Source organism: Neolamprologus brichardi, chromosome 5 (genome assembly GCF_056152115.1).
Source record: "Neolamprologus brichardi isolate AB-2024 chromosome 5, ASM5615211v1, whole genome shotgun sequence".
In the NCBI taxonomy this organism is placed as follows: domain Eukaryota; kingdom Metazoa; phylum Chordata; class Actinopteri; order Cichliformes; family Cichlidae; genus Neolamprologus; species Neolamprologus brichardi.
In genome coordinates, this window is record NC_142108.1 from 26,091,434 (window position 1) to 26,117,555 (window position 26,122).

Here is a 26,122-nt window from a genome sequence, read left to right on the forward strand (position 1 = left end):
TAAAAATTCAAACTTTTGAATTGGGATTTTAAAGTTTATGACGTTAGAAGAACAAGCATACATTTTGGTGGTTGTTTGAACTTTTGACACATTGTTACACGAGCTTAGTTAATTTATCACCAGTTATATTGATATCATTGCTCTGGCAAGTTCAGCATAACCAAAATGCTTAGTTAATGTTGGGTTAACTTAGTAATACAGGCTAATACTCCTTAGTGTTTATCTTTTACTAATCTATGTAGGCTACTGTGACAACTCGGATACGGGGGAAAAGAGAGAGGTCACTATTAAACCTTACCATTAAAAACCAATTTGATGTTTTTATGCTGAGAGAGCAGCTTCTTGCCGACGCCTCTCATTTCAGTTTGAGTGCTTCTATCGGAAACCTCTAGGCGTGGATGTGCTGATTTCCGGGGTAGATGCGTAGTCGGGGAAAGTTTCAGAGGGACGTGAACTATCTTGACAATGAAGCGCAGGCTCTTTGGCTGTTTTAGCTGAAGATCGCTCACTGTCCCACGGTCAGAAAGCGCACCGGAGTCACGGCGGTGGCGGCAGATCAACAGAGAGCACGGTAAGACGTCCTCTGGCTACACGCGATACTGATTAAAAGTGTAATTACACAACTGGACTGTGCGCAGTAACGCTGATCACTAGACTGATTATTACAAACTACTGCGAGGTTGTGGTCATTAAAGGAAGAAACCCTGTTTTTAAAGGAAATGTTAATGCAAATGTGTGGTTGTGCGTCCTATATAACTAAAGAGCAGGCTGTATACAGAGCCTTGCATGGAGTTTAGTTGCCTTATTCTAGGTTAGCTTCATGCTGTGGGTTTTAATTTGACAGTAACTATCTAATAGAGATTTGGGGCTTTACTGCCATATTCAAATATGTTGCATTAATAGTCTTGTTTGCAGCCTCTCAGGTTTTCACTACTAACTTTGACACACATCACGTTTGAGTCATCAAAGTTGTGTTCATAAATACCCAGGGGTGCGTTTAGTGAGTCAACCTCAACATCCTATCGTCAACCAGCGTATTTGAGATTACATTTGTAAGAATGTATTATATATACAGAGGCAAAAAATTGATTGTTTTGTGCATCTGCCCCCTCTTTGTGTACTGTAAATAACTAAATAGTGAAAACTTTCTTTAAAAAACTATCCAGAATGTTTTCTGCTGGTGTTTAGGGACCAATGCAACCATAATAAAAGTTTCAAGTTATTAAATCAAATTTAATGCAAATTCTTCCTAAAATAGATTGCTTCACCTTAACCTCAACTTTAGGAGGAATTGGATTTCCTGATTTTCATGTCCTTTTGCCACTTCCTTTTCCTCTCTGTTGAGAGCTACTTCTGCTTTTCGCTGCTTTTTCTTTTTAATTTATGAAGCAATTAACCAGTCCAAACTCAAGTTAAAATCAATATCTAGGTTGTTTGAAATACTGCTCTGTTGATTGCTGGCACAGAAGGCAACTATTTGTACAGTTTCATGCCTGGGTGATTGGTTGCTTTAAAGATGTTTACAAGGCTCTGGAGGTGCTGCACTTGGGGAGCTCGGTTCATTCAGTTATTCATTACCTAGGTGTGATCAGGAGTGTGCTGCAGGATGCCATAACAACAGCAGGAACAGGTAATCTGCTGTTATCTGTTTGCGCTGGTGCAAGCCTCCGTGTGCCACTCCTTTTAATCCTGACCTTATGCTAAAAAGGTCCCGCTTGGAGCGCTTTAATGATATATGAGAACTATATTGAAATATAGCAATATGCCATATTATATGTATCAGAGCAAATATTATTCTACCACGTTTAACTCGTGTGCATGCAGGGTCAGGATGACTGAACTTAATACTTTGGTTACTTGCAGCAGACACACAGCATGATGGCGAAACAAGACCTGGCTCACTGATATTTGATCACTTTACATACGTCAGAGTACCTGAAAAGTACACAGAATAATGAGTTGGAGTCGTACACTAACCAGGAATCTGAAGAATTTCAGAGCTGAAACCTGCATATTAAAAACCATGTGAGAGAAAATGCAAGCTCTTTATTTTGTCAAAGGAGGCATACACAGAACACTAAAAATAGGCCTGAAGTGTTATGATTCTCATAAAGCTCTTCAGCTTAGTTTAACAATCAGAGCTGGGAAAGCCTGGGAAAGTAGCTTTCTTTCTTTCTTTCTTTTTCTCTTTTTTGTGTGTGTGTGTGTGTGTGTGTGGGGGGGGGGGGGGGGTGTCATTATCAGGGTGTTTTCCCCAAAGGAAACATCGTCTCTGCACTGTGACAAAAAAGAAATTTCCACTGCTGTTTTGACATCAGGGATCAAGAGCTGCAGCCTGAGATGACTTTGTCTTATCAGCGGCCTTCAGGCAGAAACAGGAGCCTGGACACAAAAGATTAAGTGGTTTGTGGATCCTTTTAGGAACAACTGCACCGGGCATTATTCCTAGTTTAATTTCTTTGCTTCATTTGCTACGTAAACATGCGAACATTAGACACAGGTCGAAAACTCAGCTAACAAGTTGAAGCCGCGAGCACTGAATTGCAGTATTCCAGTAAACACAGCCAGAGGCAGCTGCAGTGTGTTCAGCCAGTTTCTCATCAGGTAATATGTTGGACTGGATCAAAAAGTTTGTACTTGTTATAGTAGGATGTTTAGTCATGTTTATGTTCGACGGGGTGGTATTCCTGGAATGTTTTTCCTGAACTCTGGATTCACACCAATGGGTTAACAAAGAACTTTAGGCTTGGAAAGAAGCCTGTTTTTTTCTCTGCTTCTTGCTGAAAGTCTTCTGAGATTCATCTCTGCATGACAGCACAGCATGATTCAGATCTGATAAACAGAAGTCAACAGACACGTGTCTCTTGCGCAGGATACTAGGCTTATATTGTAACTTGTTTCTAGCATGTAGTCATTAATTACTGATCTTATGTGGTCTGCAGCTGCATCCAGACCTAGCGTCTCGCCGGCTTACCACAGTGGTTGACCAGGGCACACTTCTTCCCAGGCCGAATGGGTGCACTGCCAGCTCATGTCAGACAAACTTTAAATCATCTCCCTCCTTCCGCCGACATTTTTTTTTACACATTTTCTTTTTCCTCTCGTCCTACTCGCATTTGTTTCTTTGCTAATAAACTGTCAAACTCTGCACGCCACAGCGCATGCAGCACCCAATTCTAAACACAAACACACCGAAGTTATTATTGGAAGAATGCCCGAGTGCTACAAATAATCGTCTGGTTTGCAGGATCAGTGACGAATTACTGACGCATGGTTGGGGTTTACAGTCTCCCTCAAAGGCCACAGTCTCCCGTCATTTCCAAGAATTGGAGGATACTTACCTCGCATACTGTCGGCTTTACTTTGGGAAGACATCTTTGGGCCCTGTGGGACACCATTAGGGATTTCCTACAAAGTGTCCACAACTGACCTTGACCACAGACTGTTAGTGTAAGATTTGCATCATTTTATGTTTTCATATGCCTCCCACTTGTCACTTAGCGTGACGTCCTTTAAGAAAGGGCATCAACAGGAACTTGTGAGCAGGAGGTTCATATTTATAATTTATAACTCTTTCTTTCAGGTCTGTGTGGATGAGTGTATATTAGTATTGCATCAAGTATTAAAAATCACATTTCCTGAAAATAAAAGAGGCCTTTATTGGTCACAAAATATTAACAGGAAAGGGGAAGTGGTATTGTGACTACGTAGTGATTCAGCTCAATCTGTGTGGCAATCTGTGCGTACACATCTGCACAGACTCTAGCTGCCAGGAAAGTGTTCAGAAACAGTGAATGTGCACAGAAATGCCTGTGCAGCAACAACGTGGTCAGTGCCACTAAATACTGCATTTTGTTATCCTGCACTGTGATCCAAAGCAGACTACATGATTAAACCGGGGTGTTTTTCTTTTTTGCATATAATTTTGTTGAGTTACACTCACTTTGTTTAATTCATGAGGCACTTTTTTTGTTAAATGGAACAGCTGTAATCCTTTAATGAGTTATAGGTCAAATATTGATGGAGCAAAGTGTATGTGTGTCAAACAAGAAAGTCAAGCGTCAATGTCCCCATTAGACCTTTTGCTTTGAGCTATAGGCCATTCGAAACCATTTATATAATTGAAAGTGTATCTATGCCCTCATATTCTGCCCTACCTCTTCCCCTCATCATTTTAGTTCTTCCATTTTTTCATAAGCTGATTGTATGACCCAGCAGGCCAGCTGCCAGCCCTTTATTGGAGTGCATAAACACACCAACACAGTGATGGTTTTTGCAAAGTATGTAGAATCATCCTTTTTGCTTGTTTGTTTTTTGGCATGCAACTAATTCTGCAGTGTTTGTCGCAGAAACACTCTGACGACTGCTACAGTGTGGGTCTTGGTGTCAGATTTCCAAAATAAAAGCCCTCCATTTCTTAATGTAAGCTCAATGTGCTTTAAAATAGTTAGTCAGCAGATGTTAGTGATGCTTTACACTGAGTTATTGTTTTTTTGTTGTTTTTTTTTAAAGAAAGCACTTTCCTTCTTAATGTAAGCCTGATATGTTGTTTTTTTTTTTTTAAAATAAAGCCCCTAGTTAGATCTAGGAAGTTATGAGGACAACAACAAGCAGTAGGTTTTTTTTTCCGAATAAAAGCCCCCAAACAGTTATTGGCTGGTATCAGTGTCTTCCCTGGTAAGTTTTATACCGCTGATCAGAATGAAAGCCTTTTAATTTAATATTTTTTTTCAGTTTCCTTCTGCTTCAGTAACTATTTCTTTTTTTTAAGTCCGCTTATTTATGTACAACTATTTAAGCAGCAAGCAGCCGACCAAGAACGGCAGTACCAACAAATCCAACACTCTTTCTCAACAAATTTTCAGTTTAACTTCAACTGACAGCTGTTCCCCTCCCATTGGGGTTCATTTCATAAATCTCACCCAATAGAAACCAAGATTTAGTAGGAATCACAGGAATTTGTGCTCCTGGTTTGCATGGAATTCTCGAGGATTTTTGTGGTAGGAACATCAATTTTTGTTTATGAGAGACAAGTGGGAACTAAAAGAAAGGATCTGACCTTCTGGCTGTGCTTATGAGACAATCTAATAAAGTCTTAATCAAGTAAACATTTATTTCAGTCGCTGCTTTGGTTTTTGGTCAAAAGACTAACATGTGAACTGCCCACAAGGGGAAAAACAAAGATTGGACAAAAGCACTATTTTAGAGTCTGATTATGTGCTTGATGATCAAAATACTCCAGGCAAAAATGTTTTTAATATATCCCCCTGTGGCGTTTTGCATTGTGGTGACACATTTACCGGGTTGACAGGCAGCTGAAGTTAATCATTGTCCTATTAACAGTGTTGAAATTGTAGCATAAGAACGATCTATATCTCTGGCCTCTTGTGCTTCACGTGTTTACTAGTGAACTGCAGATATGTATATTTACTACCAAAAGTCTACAGTCTTACTTGTGTAAGTCAACTTTTTGTGATGCATAGTCTGGAGTCTTGCTGCAACAGAGTAGATGACTTTACACGTGGTTGCCTAGTTGGCAGAGGCAGGATGTAAACAACAACCAAGATGGCATTTAAAAACTTCCAGAGCATGTAATGTGTGTGTAACCTCACAGCTAGCAGTTCAATGTCAGAGCTGCTGAAAGTGACCTGGGTGGCGCAGTTTGTTAATAAAAGCAGCAATCCAGTCAACGCTTTCCTTGCCACTCTGATCTTTTCCTGTTACCAGAAATGCCTGAAAAGCTGTATCAATAGGAGCCAGTAATTCCTCTAGCTCTCCCTGAAACAGTACACGCAAGATTTATTGCAAAAGTTTTTCTTTTTTTGTTTTTTTGTTTTTAACCTGTCCTCGTTACTGAGGCAACAGGCTATGGGGAGTATTAGAAAACAAAGTTGTGTAATGTCAGTCGCTGTACTGAAAGATCTGTTTATGAATTGTAAGTGATAGGAAGCAGCTCCTTAGGTTTGGAAGTTTCAAATTAGCTCTAAAAATGGATTGCACATTGCGTTTGGATGCATTCTCAATCATCCAGGAAAGTAACTCTCCAAAAGTTGATTCTGTTCATCTGGACGTAGCATAGCGCTACGTCCAGATGAACAGAATCAACTTTTGGAGATTGCACATTGCCTTTGAGAATAATCGGAACATTTGGAAATTGACTCTTTAAATTGCAAGCAAGAAACTAGATTGTGGTGTGTAGTTTAATATTCCCCAAAAATAATGTCCAATTATTCAAATATTTGAGATTTATTGTGAAATAGGCTGCTATAAATACATTCATAAACTCAGATGGGTTTTAAATTTTGCTTAATTTAAACATCATCACTAACAGTTTTTTCGTGTTTTAGTTGTTTAAATGTGATTAAAGGTGAAAAATGTAGAACCCAACAGGCAGGTTTAGCTGCAACATTGACACCCAAAAAAGAATTACAAGTCTAAACAAAGTCCAAAAGGCTTGAGCAAACACCACAGTAATCTGCGAGACCACAAGGAGGCACACCAGGTGGAACAGCAGACAGCCTAACCAGTGACACGGGGCGAGACAGGAGTATATACACACAGGGCTGATAGGCACAGGTGAAAATAAATGAAGACAGGTGAACCTAATGAAGGTGGGGCAGGGGAATCACAAAAGTGGCAAAGTAACACACAAAGACACATATGACACTGCAAAAGAGGAAGTGAGTGGTAGTGACACAGAGTGAAGAAAAAGGAAATACAGGAGACATGAGAAAGTAATGCTTTTTAAGAAAATAAACATGATAAATCTTAAAAACTAAATAAAGACCTAAACACTATATAAGTCATTCATGAAAGTTTCTTTATGTCCAACCATCGTGTATCCAGTTTCGTTGACACTGTAGGATTTAACTGATATTCCATGTCCCCATTTGTGCACGTTCTACCTGGAGGAGCCGTCCCACCCCTACCCACCAGGCTTGATTGGTGTCCCCCTGGAAGAGGAGGTGGCTGCGGAGAGGGTGTTCTGGCCATCTCTGCTTAAATTGCTGCCCCTGTGACCCCAACCTAGATAAGCACTGAAAATGAAAGGATAGACAGCTATGGTTTAAATCTGTACCCTGCACCACAGAATGACGTGCACCTTCACAGTAATATAACTGCGTGTTTCTGCAACACAGACCACAACAGCTGTGATAGGGCTGTTTGGTAGCATTATATGGTATAACCTCAGTATATTGAGTAACACAGGGAGGATACCTCTGTGTAACAAAAGTTGTAACTGTCTCTTGCTTACAGTTATGCTAATAAAATAGCTAGTTTTCTGCACGTGTAGGCATTTTCTCATTTTCACAGTCATAAAAACACATGTATCAACTCAGCCTTCCTGCATTTTAGTAAAAGTAACTATTCCTGAAGTTTAGTCAGCTCCAGATCCAAACAAAACCTCCTGGTAGAGCAATACACACAGATCAATGCACATGTATAAATGCAAAAAATGACATCTCCCCTCAGTGAGGATTCAGCGCAGTACTAAATCATGCTGAGGTTTAGCCGAGACACCCTTCAGAGAAAGCTAATTTCCCCTACTCACATTTCTGACCATATTCTTTTGGTCATAAAAGCATCACCATTCATCCAATTTTTCTTATTCAGTTCAGGGTCTTAGCTAGTCGCCAGTCATTTAGAGAGACAGATAATCATGCGCGCTGCCATTCACAACCACGGCCAACTTAGAATCAACAGTTAAGCTAGCATGTATGTGTTTGGACTCATGGAGGAGGCCAGAGTACCCACAGGAAGAACATGTGTTCCAGCTGGGCAGCAGATTCAAAAATAGGCTACAGTGCTAGACACAATGCTATGAGAACCTTATTGCTCTCCCTCCCATTATCACAGGTCAAAAATAAAGCAGCTGCTTTATAAAATCTTTATAGCTTCTTCAGCAGATTAAAACGATTCGCAATATGATGTGTTGTCAAATAAATGGATCCATGTGCAAGCCTCAGCTAATAGGGTTAAACTTCTTTGTCATTTGGTGACCAGCTTCCCACTCCAGCTCATAAAGGAAACTTTGAAGTGCTATTTCTATACATTATTATGAAATATTCTTAGTTTTACCTTACCTTTCAAGTTATTTTTTTTTTTATAATGGAAAGTTAGTGTGGTTGTGCATTATTGGTGTTTGTGTCGCTTACCCACTTAAATCAGCCAGACATTATACTTTAATAAATAGAGCCATGATACATTTTCTTTTACTTTTTACATATACTTCCCAAAGAAGGAATTACTGCTGATGGTCAGCTGTAGATATTCTTTGTCTTATAACTATGTGTTTAGGTTATACCGATGACAGGTTCCACTCACACGTCATGGTACAGGATTTCTGTTCTGTCACTTCCTGATTTATTTTGTAATTCTTGGACCATATTCATTCCTGTTAGCTTTGCTTCTGGTCCTGATTACGTTTCCCTCCAATTTTCCACCACACCTGTCCCCAATCAGATAATCACTCTCCCCAGCATATATACTCACAGCTTCCCTTCCGGATAGCTTCTTTTTTAAAACAGCTTTTTCATGTTTGTGCCCCTTTTTGGGTGAGGGATTAAACATGAGCAGAAGTGGCTATTATGACATTCAGGTAACAATTGCAAAAGAAACTGAGCATGTATGTAAAAGATTGTTGTTTTTTCTGTGCTCCTCCTCCCAGTCCATTGTGTCCTATAGAAAAGACAAAGGGCGTGAACTACAACTGCGCGCTTGCCTCCACAAATCTAAGTGAAACCACATTTGAGTATGTGCTTTCACACACACTCGCATAGACGCGCACGCTCACACAATCAGTACCATACACTCAGTCTCAGTCATGTAAAAGTCAGAGCTGCTTCCCGTTTTTCAGTAGTTCCGGCTTCTCTGTTGCCGTGTTTGCATAGACCGTGCCGAAAAGGAAGTCTACAGAAACTTTGCTCAGGAAGAGAGGGAGAGGAGAAGCGCAAGGAGATCGTACTTTCAGGAGGAGGAGGTTTTCCTACTGTTGTGAAGTTTGCTGCAGGGTCTCTCTGCCTGAAGCCATGGGGGCGTTTAGAGGTGTTGAGAGAACTGGAGGGAGCAGAAAAGTGCTTTGAAAGACAGACCAACACGTGGTGTTTTTTATGTTCCATTTTTTTTTCCCCCTAAGCAGTTTTGCTGTGTGAGTGAAAGAAGTAAACCGGATAATTTTGTTTTCTCCTGATGGATTTTAGAGGGAAACCCTCCTCTGCCTTAAATTCCTGAAGAACAGACACCGCACGCAAAAACTCTCTCACATGTTAGTGGGATGTTATTAGATGCTTGAAGCAACATGGAAGCGCTGAGAGAGTCTTTTCTTAATTTGACTTTTCAGATGTCCGCATACAGGCGAGCCACCCTGGACGAGGAGGATGTGGTGGACTCCACCAGTGACGATATCTACCCATCAGCTCCCATGCAGGTAAGAATGTAAATACCTTGGGCTAAAAATAAGAAACTGGTTCGTGCTGGTACTGGATTATTATAAAACATGTGGGTAAGTGTGTAACTGAGGTTTTGCACCTGGTGTAAGATGACACATTTTCTAAATTTCAATTACAGATGAACCAACAGCGGCTTAGGCTTATGATTAGTTTTTTCTTTTTAACAAAGCTGCCCTCGTTTAGTGGTTCAATAAAAGATGCCACTCTAGCCGTAGTATTAGTTTAACAGGTCTATCCGTAACTTTAAGATATCTAGTACTTAGAAATGTATTCCTATTCTGATTCATGAAAGAATTTGAAGTCTTCATGTAATGTTGCATTGGCCAAAACATCTAAATAGAGGCCTCATTCTGAACTGAGCCTGTGTATGAAATAGAAGATTATAAGATTAGTGAGTATATTTGCATGACAGTTGAACGAAAGATGGCCTAACCGCTAGTGAGCTGGGACATATCCTCCCCAGTGTCTGTAGTTCTCAAACTAAATTTGGATCCACTGGAATACTGTTAATGAATAATTATTTTTTTTTTTTTTTTTTAAAAAGGCTTTAAACTCTTCCAGAAAAAGTCACCGGAAAAAAACTGGTCACATCACTTGTGTGGGTTTCCTCCAGTTCTGTCCAGAGACAGCATTTTGTTTTTGCTCAGTGATGGACGGGGTGCACCCAACTCCCACCCAGCATCAGCTGGTATCAGTCCACTGAAACTGGTTGGATAAGCAGTTAAGAAAAGGAATGAATTGATGGAAAAAAAAATAGCTGTCATTTTTATCATTTTCATACATGTTGGGTGCAGATTGCAGCTTCTTATTATTTTTTTTATTCATGGTGGGGACAAAATAAAACACCTGTAAAATAAAATTGTCAGTGCTATAACTGAAAACGGTCTATAGTTCAAACAATACTGAAATCTGAACTTTGCCTCCACTGTTTCGCTTGGCTTTCAGTGTGGCATCAAGCACAAATTAACCATGTCAACAGTAAAAATAATAAAGCTAGCTAAATTAAAGAATTCCCAACAGCAGGTTGGGAAGAGAAGACCACAACGCAAGAATATTCCACAAATTGACTTTAGTTTTAAAACCGAATGAAACTGGTTGCTTTTTTTTTTTCTCCCCATTGAGATGAAGTTGTCTTTATATTTTTTTTTTATGGTTTTCACACAAGGAAGTTGTTGCGCACAGACGCTGAAGCATTTAAGTGTGAAATCCTTTGTATTTTCTGCTTTATGAAAGAACTCAACATGTATAAAGGATTTCACTGAGACTGCAGATAGAGCATTTGGCCTCATTCCTTAAGTTAAACAGTGTACTGTTCATGTCCATACAATGCAGACAGACACTGCTTTGTGCAGTTCATTCTTCAGTTCGTTCATTCTTTAGGTGCTTTATTTAACCAGGATTGAAACAGTGTTCAAACTGTCTAGATTCAAGTATAAAGTGTGGGTTTTTATTTTCCTAAGACTGTGGCAGACTACAGGTGAGAAAGACTTGGCAGTGATTATCCCAATTGTGCTCAGAAGTGCAGCTCTGCACCAAACCTGCTTAATTCACTTAAGAAGCTGCCTTTGCTTCGATCACACTTTAATTTGACTTGTGAAAATGTCTTCTAATAGCAGCAAATCTGATCCCTATATTTATAGTTTGGGCATACCTGGCTTAAACAGTGTAGTGTGTGGAATGAATAAAAGCCACCATTTATTTATAAGAGTCTCGTTCAGACTGACCAGAGTTTGTAATGTGTCCATTGAAGGATATGAGTGACTCTTGGAGTCTTTGAGCCACTTTTCAGCAGATTGTTATCGGTAAACTCATTTAAAGGGTGAACACCAAAAGCAGCAGATAAAGTTCAGTGTTGTCTTGTCTTATATTAGGCCAAAAGTAAACTGCTTTTATTAGTGAGGAAACAATGAAAGTATGCTTGACCTCTTTCCGTGTATGAGAGCTGAGGAGACTAATGGAGACGCCATTGTGCTGTGAAACCATACCTGTCATCAAATCCCTGAGAAACTTTGTCTATACACAATATTTTCCAGTTTTTGTTCACAAGTAAATACACTCATTGTGTGTCATTCATGCAGTAGTGTTTGTGGCTTTGAATTTAAAAAAGCCATCTAAAGGATTTGTGTATGTGTAGGTGAGTCTTCTGCGTGGCCGTTCCTCGTGTTGGCCGAGCAAGACACGGGTGGAGAGGAGGCTAATGTGCTTGGTGTGCGTTCTGTCAGTGGGCCTGTTCGTAACTCTCATCACAACTGGGATTTTCTACAAACGGAGTGAGTTCAAAGTTTTATTGACACCTCAATATTACTATTTTTTTTTGATCTTTCAGTGATTTTATATTAATCTTTATTTTTTCTGAACTCCACAAAAGAATGAGAATCCTAGCCTGTAATTAACTTATACACTTAAGTTTTAAAATCAGCTGTTTCTAGTAACTAAGAAAATGATGCAGAAACAATCAAAATATTAGAATTTTCAAAATAAGTTTATTTCTAAAAAATAAAATAAAAAATTACACACAACTTTCCTTTCTCCTTGCCCCATCAACCATGTCTTGTGAAAGCTATAGGTGAAGTAGACAAATTATTGTTGGAGAAATTTTAGAACGGTCACAGCTACACTTACTAATAGATGGCTCAAAGGTGACCCTGCTTGATCCCTTGAAAGTTGAGGCCAATCAACAAATTTGTGCTTGATGTATTAGACACTCTTTTGCAATGTAGAAATGCAAAGGGTGACCTTGTGTCCACAAACCCAGAGCAATACACAAGAAAATCTAGCAAAACATACAAGCGCTACCCCATTCATGCATTTTTCTTCCCTTTATCCAATTCAGGGTTGTGAGTGGGATTGGGAGATCCCCCTGAACAGGTCTTGGGCTATTACAGTGTTAACACATGGGCAATTGTTCATGCTCACATTTACATCTTCAGCCAGTTTACTGTAAAATCACCTAACCCTCTGAATTGTGGGAAGAAGCTGGAGTGTCTGCCAAAAAAACATGCAGACACTGGGAAGACTTGCAAACTCCTTAGAGAAGGCCCAAACCCAGAATATTCTTGCTTTAAAGTGACAATGCTGACCACTGCTGTCCTAAGTGTTTTGAAAAGTCACCTCTGCAAAACATGAAATGGAAGTGATACACAAGAATGCTACACCCATTTTAATTACAGTAGTACCAGTTGGCCTCTTTGCTTAATCAAAGAGACATGGCTCCTTTAAAAAAAAAAAAATGGCACCAGGCTTTGTTTTGAATATCCTTGCCTCCAGGGTTTAAAGGTTATATTTGTACTTCTAAATGTGAAGCTATAGCAAAAAGCTTACTTACTGCGCTTTTTTTTTTCTTTTTTTTTTTTTTCTTTCATTGTTCTGCACAAGGAAAGACTATAAAACTGCAATTTGCAGGGTGGGGGGTTTATTAAATAGGGAGTTGTGCAACGTTTGTTCTTACTAGACTTATTAGATTCTTACTAGAATGTCTGGATTAAGTTTCTTCAAGTCTAAGCCAGAGACCTTATAGAAGAGGGAGGCATGGCACTCAATGTTGTAAAAAAAAAAAGTAAATATGACAGAATTCTATAATGGTCCAAATGAAGAGTGGGCAAGTAAACTTGAAATTATATTAAAACTAAGTCTGTAAACTTTAAGCTTTTTCTATACATCTACATTTTGTCTTGGCATCCATTTAAAAAATGTTTATGTTAATAACACTTCAAATAAAACCCTAAGTGTTTGCTTGGGGGGGTATTTCCCAACCAAGAGCAAACCAGCTGCCAAGTGGCGAAATTTGTTTCTGGAAAGACTTTGGTATAGCAAAGTTAACTAAATACACTGAACAAAAATATAAATGCAACACTCTTGTTTTTGCTCCAATTTTTCATGAGCTGAGCTCAAACATCTGAAATTTTCTACATGCACAAAAGACCCATGACTCAAGTATTGTTCTCAAATCTTTATAAATCTGTGTTAGTGAGCATTTTACCGAGATAATCCATCCCACCTCACAGGTGTGGCATATCAAGGGGCTGATTAGACAGCATGAATATTGCACAGGTGTGCCTTAGACTGCCCACAATAGGCCACTCTGAAATGTGCAGTTTGATCAAACGGCACAATGCCACAGATGTTGCAACCTTTGAGGGAGCGTGCAACTGGCATGCTGACTGCAGGAATGTCTACCAGAGCTGTTGCCCGTGAAATGAATCTTAATTTCTCTACCATAAGCCATCTCCAAAGGCGTTTCAGAGAATCTGGCAGTACGTCCAACCGGCCTCACAACCGCAGACCACGTGTAACCACACCAGCCCATGGCCTTCACCTAGAGCGGGGGGGGGGGATGACATTTTTCTTGTAAAACAAAGGGGGCCCAGCAAAAGTTTGAGAACCGCTGACCTAGAGGATTGCCTGAGACCAGCCACCCAGACAGCTGCAGCAACAATTGGTTTGCATAACCAAAGAATTTCTGCACAAACTGTCTAAGGGAAGCTCATCTGCATGCTCGTTGTCCTCATCGGGGTCTGGACCTGACTGCAGTTCGTCGTCACCGACTAGAGTGGGCAAACACTCACATTCGATGGCGTTTGGCATGTTGGAAAGGCGTTCTATTCACAGATGAATCCTGGTTTTCACTGTTTAGGGCAGATGGCGTGCGTGGCGTCGTGTGGGTGAGCGGTTTGCTGATGTCAATGTTGTGGCAGTGGGGTTCTGGCAGGCGTATGTTATGGACAACGAACACGGGTGCATTTTATTGCTGGCATTTTGAATGCACAGAGGTAACATGACGAGATCCCCTAGGCCCATTGTTGTGCCATTCGTCCACAACCATCACCTCATGTTGCAGCATGATAACGCACGGCCCCATATTGCAAGGATCTGTACACAGTTCCTGGAAGCTGAAAACATCCCAGTTCTTGCATAACCAGCATATTTCAGACATGTCACCCATTGAGCATGTTTGGGATGCTCTGGATCGACATATACGACAGCGTGTTCCAGTTCCTCCCAATATTCAGCAACTTTGTACAGCTATTGAAGAGGAGTGGACCAACATTCCACAGGCCACGATCAACAACCTGATCAGCTCAATGCGACGGAGATGTGTTGCCCTGTGTGAGGCACATGGTGGCCACACCAGATACTGACTGGTTTTCTGCCCCCATAAAGCAAAACTGTGCACATTTCAGAGTGGCCTTTTATTGTGGGCAGTCTAAGGCACACCTGTACATTATTCAAGCTGTCTAATCAGTCCCTTGATATGCTCCCACCTGTGAGGTGGGATGGATTATCTTGGTAACACTAACACAGATTTATAGAGATTTGAGAATCATGGGTCTTTTGAACATTTTTCTACATACACAGATGTTTGAGTTCAGCTCAATAAAAAATGGGAGCAAAAACAAATGTTGCATTTATATTTTTGTTCAGTGTAGTTCCAGCTCCAGACATGGGCAGTACTGATATCTTACCTCAAGAGTGGAAATCAACTTTGCTATAATGAAAGATGGTTTAAAGGAGAATTTTCAATAATGCAATTCAATGATTTTTTTTTTTTTAATAGAATTATAATTTGTTTTGTAATTATAAAGTAAAATTGCCAACTGAGGTAGAATCCCATGCTTTACAAAAATCCTAAATGTATATTATTGTGGTCCTAATATTCCTTCACAAAAGTGCTGATATACCTAGTGAAAGAAAAGGTAGTAAGTCTTGACAGTGTGTTGTCGAATTATTCATTTTATTATTTTTGGCTAGTGGTGATTAGTTTCTTGTATGTGAGAGATGAGGAAGAAAAAGGTCTAAAGTATAAATTTGATTGTTAGATGCTTAAAAACAACCCTAGCTGTCTCTTGACCTTGTTCATTATGGAAAAAGGGGTTTATGGAATTGTATTGACATCCTGGTGGTGTCTCATCAATGGTAGCTTCCTTAAATTTACCATGGGAAACGTAATACCACTTCCTCCAATTCAGCACCACAAGTCAGATCACACTTTGAAATAATAAAAGGAACAAGGATGAAACCTCCTAAGGGTACTAACCTCATCACAGCACATATGGCTCAGTCTGTCTCATACCTTATATGGACAAGCTGAAGGTCTTGCAGAAAGTTTTGTAGTAGAGGTATTCACTGCTTACACTTCTGTAAATGCTAAAAGGTTTCTGTTCAACAGCTTTAATGTTTAGAACCGAGAATCTATAAGCCTCAGTGCTCTGCTTGGTTCCTCTTTATTTTTCTAGAGAACTAACACATATACTGTATGGGAAAGTGTCATCTTAGATTTAAAACTGCTCAAAAGACATGTTTGTGGTGTTTGTATAAAAACTGTACTTGACCGTTGAAATAATGAAATGATTGCTGAAGTAATCTTCAGTCTTCTGCCCTTTTCTGTTTAATATATTCATCTATTAATCAGACACTTTGATTAATAATTATTTATTAGTGGAACATGCCACTTCCTAAAAAAGACCTGCCACCTATCACTTTTCAGCTAATTATTTCTAAAGAATATTACAATACGCAGTCCCTTCAGGTTGTATATTTGTTCTTCTTAGATGATGGATTCCAGATGGTCAGAAAACCCTGGTTTTCTGATCCCCCAATGAATTTTCAGATTATCCATTTTGGTTGTTTCCCACTAGCTGATAATGCTGAAAGTGAATTATCCATGAATTTAATATGCTTTAAAACTGTTTTTCTTCTTTGTGCAACAGCACACCCAGGCTTGTGCCTAACAGAGCCCTGCATTACTGTGGCCAGTGCGGTTCTGGGAGCAATGGACCGATCCGTAGATCCCTGCCAGGACTTCTATAACTTTGCTTGTGGGGGCTGGATAAAAAACAACCCACTATATGAGGGCAAGTCCCGCTGGGGTTCTTTCAGCAACCTGTGGGAACACAACATGCTTGTAATGAAGCAGTTATTAGGTAAAGATCCTTTATTTGAATGCAGTTCAGTGTTTTTAGCTTCTTTTACCCCCATATTTTTAGCTTGTTTTTCACTGGTGTGATTTCATTGTATTTGGGCAGAAAACACAACAATGAAAGGTTTAAGTGATGCTGAAGAAAAGGCCCAGCGATATTATGAGGCCTGCATGAATGAGACCAAGATTGAGGAACTGGGAGCTAAGCCACTCCAGCAACTAATTGACCAGGTATGGTTATTCACCTTTAAAAGAAATCATTTTTATCAATTTTAATTAAAAAAATTTTCTTGGCTCAATTAGTTTCTGAAAGTGTGCTTAATTCCTGTCTGTTCCAGATCGGAGGATGGGGTCTTACTGAACCTTGGGACAAGGACAACTTCCAAAAAGTTCTGCGAACAGTGTCTGCCAACTTGCGCACTACTCCTTTCTTCACTGTGTATGTCAGCACAGACTCCAAAAACTCCAGTACTAACATCATCCAGGTGAGAACAGAAGTTAAAGGTTTAACAGCTTCCTCGAGGACAGGTTTTATCTGTTATTCTTGGACCGATTCCTTTGTTATTGCTACAGTATTAGTCTGTCTGCTTTCAAATGAATTCATTCCTTTTGTAGGGTCTCACAAGACTATGACAAAGGAAAAAGTGGGATCTCCGGCAGGTTTCTGCATTAGCCTGTATGCTGGAGTTGCCAGACTAATGCAGAAACTTGCCGAATGAAAACAAAAGGGCTGATTTTGAGCTTATACGGAGTCATAGGCTGTTTCTCTTAACACTAGGTGGATCAGACCAGCCTGGGACTACCTTCACGTGATTACTACCTCAACAAAACTGCAAATGCAAAGGTATTGTCTACAGTGTTAGACTGGTTTTAGTTACGACAGTTTGCATGCAAGGGTGCACAGTAATTTAAACACACCCTGAGCCTCGCTGCCTTGTTACAAAAGGAAGTAAAATATTTAATATTCCTATTTTGGCCTCGGGGATAAACTCTGCATAGTAGCATGTGGGTCCATAGTTTGAATTCTTTCCTAATTTAAGTTTATAATGCATTCAAACATTTTCTCCATACAACCCTGTCTCAATGTGCTGCCTTTCTTTATAGTATCTGACAGCATACCTCAACTTTCTAGTGGATTTGGGAGTTCTTCTGGGTGGCACAAAGGAAGGTTCTCGGGCCATGATGGAGGAAGTTTTAGATTTTGAAACCACCCTGGCCAACATCACAGTCCCTCCGGAGGAGAGAAGAGATGAGGAGCTCATTTACAATAAGATGGAGGCAAAGGACCTGACAGTGAGTGTCTCCAGAGATCTCGTCTTCTAACTTCAGCTTTAACCGCATGTTTCTGGGGTTCCAAAGCTACCTCAGTTCCTACTGCAGACCTAACAGGCCCTGGAGCATGTCTTTGTTAGCGATTGTGTAAAGTCTTTCCCAGTTGAGTATATCTTGAGATGTGGATTGCTACAAGACACATTTATACTGCACTCTTGTGTAACAACAGTACTGGTTAGTAAGAGCGATTCTGTTGCTTCAAGCTTGGAGTAAGCATTTCATGTTTTTTTCCTAATATTATAGGTTTCTTATGTCTTTGTTCTGTTTGTGGCTGGCTTTATGCTGCACACTGTATGTTTGCATGTGATACCTTGTAGCCAGATCAGGAAATGCTGTGGTTTACTGAGAGCCTTTGTGTGACTGCCATTTAGAGATTTTTGGGGTGAGTGAAGTCAGATAGGCAAAATATGCTGAACTTCCAGTGTAGGCCTCTGTTTTGATAGTATCGGCAAAGGGAAGAACAAATGTTTGCAGTATTTAAACTTCAAATGTCAGCTGCACTGTGAATGACCATGAATGTAAGTCTTTAAGATCACTATAAAGAAGCCCAGACTTTTCTCATCGTTCCTCAGTTGCTTGTTTTGTGTGTTGCAGACTCTGGCTCCAGCAGTGGACTGGATGCCATACCTCAGAGAAATGTTTGCTTCTGTGTCACTTAATGAATCGGAGCCAGTGGTGGTTTATGCCAAAGAATACCTCCAGAAAGTGTCTGACCTCATAACTAAAACAAATAAAAGGTGAGGTGCAAAGAAACTCTTAATCATTTTTTTTCTTTAACATGTCAAAGACGGGTTGCATAACGTTATGTGAACACAGCTATGTAAATATCTGTTCCCTTAGATTTATTATGCAGTCAAATGAATAAAATGGAGCAGAGGAGATCAACAGTCTACAATAACTCTTGTACATTTACATGATAAGACCCGACTGTTTGGATTTATTATTGTGAATTGCCCCTTCTTCAATTAACATTTACTTTTTTTTTTTTTTTTTTTTGGTAAGCGTTCTCAACAACTACATGATGATGAAAGTAGTGAGAAAGATGGCCTCAATTTTGGACCAAAAGTTCCAGGATGCAGAGCAGCGTTTCCTTGAGGTCATGTATGGAACCAAGAAGGTAAGGGATGAAGCCTTAGGCCTTGTCACTATAATCAATGTCTTCCTGGTTATCTCAACACTCGATGGGCATATTGGAATGCATCTGGGCACTGGCAGTTAAATTGGATATAAAAACATGTCAAACCAGCTTTAACTGGTGTTAATGTTAAATCTGTGCCACATCAATTTTTATGTATTTCTATAATACTGCTTCTGTAGGGATGGTTCTATCCTTTTGTGATCCTAAGTAAATTAAGTTCACATCAGTAATCAGAAGGCAGTTTATATTGTAAAGACTCTACAAATTCTAGCAATTAGACAGCCCTTATATGTGCAACCATTTGGCAGCAGTGGGGAGGAAGAACTTTAACATTTGTCTTCCTCTCCTGTAGTCTGGTGGCTGTTTAAGGGATGGGGGGGGGGGGGGGTCTCTCAGTGGTGAGCCTATAGCAGCATAACTAGGAGATGGTTTGAGGTCACCTGATCCAGCCCTAACTGAGCTTTATCAAACAGCCTTGCATCTACTCTTAAAGTAGAGATGGTGTCTGTCTTCAGAATCCAAGCTGGAGAGGTGTCTAATAGCAGAAGGCTCAAACTTGCATTATAGATCGCCTTGAGGCGACTTTTGTTGTGATTTGGCGCTATATAAATAAAATTGAATTAAATATGCACTTTCTCAGAAACGAGTGGCAGTAACAGCTAGGAGCAGAAGTAAGAATAAAATGAATATGTAAAGTGTTCACTTCATAAAATGCAGACATAGTAACAGGAATCTGCAGTTTCCTGTTCTGAAAACACTCAAACTCCAAACTGCATCCTTCTTTGTTTTTACTTGCATTTGAAAGTTTCTGGGTTGATTCAGAAATGACAGCTTGTTGAGTAATTCCTGCTTTAAGAGTTTGCTCAGTGACATAATGTAAGCATACAGTCTTGTGACATTTAAATTCAGATCAAAGGGTGCATTCACAAAAATGACAGCAAGTTTGCTCACCTCACTCATTATGTTAACTTTGTAGAGAGCGGAGTTAAACTATCCAGGTCTTGAGTTGGCTGCTACATAAATACAGTGGCAGTAAATGACGTCACACCTCCCCAGAAAAAGTACAGATAATCTGCAGTCTTGTGAATGCAAAGTATTCACAGTACTTTCCTATAATTAAAAAAAATGGCTGACATACTAAGAGCAGTTAACAATTTCAACTTTCTACAGAGCAAAGGTTGATATGGAGTTATTTTTACATTAAATAAAACCCAAATGATTTGCTCTACTAAACACAATGATACTACAGATTTTATTTTTCAAACAAAATAAAACTTTGTGGAAGGTCAGCTCAATCTCTAAAGATGTGCTTCCTGTTTGACTGTGAATACTCCAGTGACTTCATCCCTTATTGGAGGAAGATCTGTTCCCTGTCTCGTTACCCACTGGGGTCAAGCTGAAATAACAAACAATACTCCGCGTGCGTCTTTGTTTCTGTTCCACATCTCATTTTCCATCTGTATGCCGAGCGGATTGGAACGTTTTCTTGCTCTGAACACTTGCGTCCTTTTTTTGCCTACAGCTGTCATTTTACCTGAAGATAAACTTATGTTAGTCTAGAGGTAGCAAAATTAGACTTTGCAAATACAAGGAAAATCTTTAAAAACAGTTATGAGAAAAATTAATGTTGTAATTGCAGAATTTAATTTGAATAACTGAGGTGTGTTTTAAAGTGTATTTTAGATTAAGGGGAAAATGACAAACGTAACTACTTAACAAATTAAAGTTTCTAGTATCAGTGTCTTGTGACTCAGGGCAGCATCAAAAATTGGGTGTGGCATGTAGAGTGCTGTGAGCTATATACAATCGCTGAGCCTAGAGAGATAAAATAACAGCACAAAGGTCATAGACAAAGCAATTTATCAAGTATATGGTTCACTTTCTATCAGAGCTCTTGGCATCCTTCATAAAATTGTTCCAAAAAAATAGTAGTGTTACGTCTTAATTATATATTGTAACAGCAGGAATGCAATAAGCAGGATGCAGACCTCCACTTCAAAATTGGTGAATTCATTTCTAGCCATTTAGATCTGTTTATCGTAGTCAGGGTTCTAGGCAATTTAAATGCAGCAAGTTAAAACTTATGCAGATTAGTCATGTGTAATCCAGGAAATCTAGGAGATGGTGACTAATCTGAAGCAAGCAAAATATGGCAGCCTAAAAAAAACACTCCAAGGCAAATGATACCTAACAACCAGTGAAGGGTGCATCGTTTTCTTTAACGTGTCTTGGGTTTTTTGCAGAGCTGCACTCCACGCTGGAAGCTGTGCGTCAGCGACACAGACAGTGCCTTGGGCTTTGCTCTTGGCGCGATGTTTGTCAAAGCCACCTTTGCTGAGGACAGCAAAGCCATTGTAAGTGTTTCAAGGTTCTTCCTTCAAAATAGCATCTGCGAGAGAATTGACGTCTCTTTGTCTTCCTGTGCTTCAGGCGGAGAAAATGGTTACAGAAATTAAGCAGGCATTTCAGGATGGATTGAAGTATGTGAGCTGGATGGACACAGAAACAAAAAAGGCAGCAAAAGAAAAAGTGGGTATAAAGGATCCCCCTGATGCTTTATGGTGACATCTGTGCATGAACTGTTTTCTGTGTAGAAGTGGCAGAGAAATGCAGCACTGCCATCTGCTGTGAAAATATGTCTCTTACAAATTGTCATCTTTCACAGGCAGATGCAATATACAACATGGTCGGGTATCCTGAATTCATCATGAATGGCACGAAACTGGATAAAGTGTTCAATGATGTGGGTAAATGGAAAAGTGGATTACCGGTCCTAACTTCTCACTTTTGTTTGTCATGGTCTCTTTTGCCTGCTTAAAATGCTGAATTTTATTTTGTTTGATTCCTTTCAGTTTGCTGTGGTGTCAGGCTTTTACTTCCAGAATGTTATGCAGTACTACAATTTCTCAGGCAGAGTGACTGCAGACCAGCTGAGGAAACCTCCCAACCGAAACCAGTGAGTTCCTCAGTTTTAACCCTCTTTCCCACCATCCTTCTCACATGGGAGGTAGCACACGGTTATGGGAGTGAAGTTCTACTGGCGTGTGTGCATTGTACTGATGTAGCAGAACCAAACTTTGTCTCTAATTGAGCTATGGAGGAGTGGTTAGATTAAGGTTCCCATTAGTTTCAAACTGATCTGAAGTCTGTGTGGGAACAGGACCTTGATCTCATGAGGTGCATTCTTGTGCCTTGTTTTGCAGGTGGAGCATGACCCCTCCAACAGTAAATGCCTATTACAACCCAACAAAAAATGAGATGGTTCTGCCTGCAGGAATCCTGCAAGTTCCATTCTACAGTCGCTCTTGGCCTAAGTATGTTCTCAATGTTCTATCAGAGTTTGCTAAATGAAGTAATTAACGCTAACTTTATTCTGCTGTGAAAAGCATTTATATTTGGCTGACAAACTGACAGTCACATTTACTCACATTCATATACTACTGAGATTCAAATCCAGAACTGCTGCTTTGAGGCAACAGTGCTAACAGCTGTTCCACCCAAACACAATTTTCCACCCTTTCAGTCTTTGTGTTCACTTGAAGCCAGTAGCCACTTAGATTAACGTGAAATACAAATGACGTTCTCACACTTGAGACCAGCACCTACACTATTTAAGCCTTTGAGGTCTGATTCATCATGGGTGACGATATCATAGGCGATCAAAAGATGTCCGTTTTGGCTTTAAATCATTGTTGGTGACTTAAACCTCAGCAAGTCTGTTTAACAACCCTCTAAATTTTCTTTATTGTGTAGAGCTCTCAATTTTGGTGGAATTGGAGTTGTCATGGGCCATGAGCTGACTCATGCATTTGATGACCAAGGTAAAATTCTTAATTTGTATTTTCAGAGTGACTTAAACTTGACCTAAACTAATAATATTTGTATTCAAAGGCAGGGAGTATGATAAAGATGGAAACCTACGCCCTTGGTGGAAGAACTCTTCTGTTGAAGCTTTCAAGACGCAGACCCAGTGCATGGTGGAGCAGTATGGCAATTACAGCATCAACCAAGAGTCTCTGAATGGAAGACAGACGCTGGGAGAAAACATCGCTGACAACGGTGGACTCAAGGCTGCTTACAACGTCTGTCAGATAAGAAGCACAGCTCACCTTGAAACCTCATGAAATATTTAAATGTGCAGAAAGGGGCTTTCTGTGAGCAATGCTGGTATAAGACTGTATTTGGGTTATAACCACGTTTTGACACATTGCATGCTTACAAGGTCAGAAGAGCAGTGCACAGATTTGCCATTAAGCCCCTGTAGCAGTTTATCTCAGGCCTGCTGTGGGTCATATCCATTAATCTGTATTGGAAAAAGGTTGTCTAGTTTACAGTGAAGCCTGGAAATGCAACAGGTGGCTATGAGTGGCCTTGTCAGCCTCTAGTTACTACTTCACATGCACACATTCTTTCCATGTAATGAAAGGTCATAAGCTGCGAGGCAGATGACCAAATGCTATAGAAGCAAAAGTGATGCCCTAGAAGTAAATTGAGGTGCTTCTTGTTTTGAAGGCTTATTTAAACTGGATTAAAAAGAATGGGGAGGAGGCCACGCTGCCAGCGCTGGGAATGACGAACCATCAGCTGTTTTTCGTGGGGTTTGCCCAGGTTTGTACCAACACTGCTTCTGTTTTAAAGCCTTAAAGCACACCCCAGATGTGTATTGAGCTGTAAACTGTTCAGAATAACAATTTGTGGTTACCATCTTGGCTTGGTTCTCAGCGTTGCATTTACCACACTCAAAGGATACACAAGTTTGCCACACTTGTTCTTGTTGTTTTCTGACAGGCTCTAAGAAAGCTGGTATGTCACAGATCTCGATTGTATGCAAAACCATGGCTGTAGGAAGACAAGACCTATTATAAGCCTTGTAGTGTAAAACTCTGTAATAAACACCAATGCTAAAACACTGCTATAAGATGGGTGGTGGAGGGGACAGGTTTGAATGGAGAGATTTTGATCTTAAAGTCAAGATATGCTGCTCAAAAATTAAAGGAACACTTAAATCACACACTGGATCTTGATGAATAAAATATGATAGTCGGAAAGTACATACTAGTCTGTGGAATTGAAAATCACTCAAAAAATCAAAGTGGGAGGCAAATCAAACTTTTTGGGCTTGTCTTGTTGTTGCCTCTCAAATGTACCTGTTGCCATGGTAATTTGCACCAAAGCAAATTATTCTCAACAGCTTTTTGAATAACTCTGAAGGATTAGGTAGGAAAATAACTCATTCTTTTTGTCTCATCTCTGTTCCTCTCACAGGTATGGTGCTCTGTCAAGACACCCGAGAGCTCACATGAGGGCGTTATGACAGATCCTCACAGTCCTCCGAGATTCAGGGTCATCGGCACAGTGTCAAATTCACGTGAATTCTCAAAGCACTTTGGATGCAAAGCAGATACTCCCATGAACCCAAATCACAAGTGTGAGCTTTGGTGATGCCTCGTTGATCACGGAGTTTAACAGGAGTGAAACTGACACTGGGGGTGGGGGTTGTTTAAGATGCCGACAAAGCCTCATGAGACTGGGATGCAGGTATCACTGAAAGTCCTCTTTTGCTACTTAGTGCTTATCAGGCTGTTTATCGAGACAAAATGTGGCTGCTGTGTTGGAAGGATTGCAATCTTCACTACTTCTATGCAAAGACCGTTTTAGCAAACTGCATTCCCCGAAATTGAGATTTAATGTCGCTTTATTTTGTTTTTGGTTTGTTTGAACGCTTTGAAAAACCACCTGATAGTTACGATGGAGGAACCACTCTTCTGGCTTCATATTTTCAAATGAGCAGATTAATGGGACTTTTTGTTACTTTCCACTGAGCTTTTATCTGCTGCTTTTATTGAATGTTATATTTAAAGTTTTTGTTCTTTTATACAAGTGAACCAGGAATTAAAAGTTGTTGTTCTTTTTTTTTTAACCTGAGGAAAGTGCAGTTAACACTGTTTTTGTTTTTTTTTAAAGCCATTAAAGGGTAAAAATACTGTTTTAATGATGCAAGTGTTTGCCTTTTAACACTTAATATTCCAAAAATATGTGTACAGTTTGGTCAGTGTCATTCAGAACTTGAGTAAGCAAAGCCACAATGTGCCATACCCATTTATACATTTTGTCACAAATTTTGTACATTAAAACCAATCTAGAAACATTTCCCTTGTTCAGTTTATTTGATTCATGCATCACTTTAATTCACAGGCAAGATTCTGACCTGACACACGGTGACCAGAGGCTCAGATTCTGCATAGGTTTTGTTTGGGTCCAATGGTCTTCCCTGGGATAATTTTGGGTGTCATTTGACTTTTTGCGAAATATTTTCTGCATCAGTTTCATTGAAATGTCTACAAAAAGAGTTGGGCACAGGTGACACCTGCCAAATTCATAGACTAGAAGTTAATGCTGTAAGGTTCTTCCACTTTAGTGGAGTTTTATTTTTGGTTTCCTTCCTTTAGCAATACAATCCTAGAGGAGTTCATTATCCCTCTTGATTAAATGTGATAATCTGGCTTTCTGTTATCTTCCATTTGCCTTGATTCAGGTGTAATTTGAATTTCTGATATTGGGTTACTTTGTCTTTTACAGTTATAGGTGTAAATGCACATGTTGCCTGATCATAAATCAGATTTTTAATGGCTCAGACATGTTCAAAACCTTTGTGCATTCAGAACATTTCATGTAGACCAGTTTTGATTTTTGTCAGAAACTAGTACAAAATATGATTAGAAAAACTAGCATGTATGAGGGTGGAAATTGGCTCACAGCTTGAGGTTTTTGTTTTTTCTAAATGTTCTGGCTCCTTCATGGTCATTACCCTGCCTATGCGTGCAGGGTACTAGAGGATGAAAGGATGTACAGCTGATGCATATCTTCTTTTTTTTCTTTTTTTTTTTTCTTAAGTCCTCTAATTCTATTGTTTTCACCACCTCCCAACTTAAGGTACTGCACTAAGTCATTAACTACTGAAAATTTTCAATAAAATGTACTGCTAGTCCTTTTAAGGTGATGCAAGATGTGGATTCCTCCTTGGACTATCTTAAAACATCTTGGGCATCTGTTTTGTAAATGAATAGATTGAATATGGAAGGCAATCTCAAATTGTTTTCCTTGTGTCTCAGATTTTTAAGTGGGGTAAAGGGTCTTTCACTGGCTCACTTTAATTAAAAAAAAAAAAATAATAATTTAAAAAACAAACAAAAAAAACAACAGTGCTGTGTTGTAATGCTGGTATTCCCAGGTCATAATGCACCAGTTTGGTCGATTGGGGTTGCATTTAGTCCGTAATTTGTTTGA

At 39.6% G+C, this 26,122-nt stretch overlaps 1 protein-coding gene across 2 annotated transcripts; it reads left to right on the forward strand.

Moving 5' to 3' along the window:
* The first annotated feature begins 417 nt into the window (after positions 1–417).
* ece1 (endothelin converting enzyme 1) lies at positions 418–24,981 on the forward strand. 2 transcript variants are annotated; one of them, XM_087840917.1, is made up of 19 exons: positions 418–571; positions 9,341–9,427; positions 11,584–11,719; positions 16,157–16,369; positions 16,472–16,596; positions 16,704–16,850; positions 17,144–17,209; positions 17,470–17,658; positions 18,292–18,434; positions 18,700–18,814; positions 21,079–21,189; positions 21,266–21,364; positions 21,501–21,578; positions 21,688–21,791; positions 22,039–22,149; positions 22,589–22,656; positions 22,727–22,917; positions 23,348–23,443; positions 24,101–24,981. In XM_087840917.1, the coding sequence occupies exons 2-19, from the start codon at positions 9,341–9,343 to the stop codon at positions 24,275–24,277; spliced, it is 2,256 nt and encodes a 751-aa protein (XP_087697043.1). In that variant the 5' UTR covers positions 418–571; the 3' UTR covers positions 24,278–24,981. The 2 variants fall into 2 exon arrangements, with proteins under 2 accessions (XP_087697043.1, XP_006782965.2); XM_006782902.3 differs by lacking the exon at positions 418–571 and having other exon boundaries at positions 8,810–9,427.
* Positions 24,982–26,122: the final 1,141 nt, after the last annotated feature.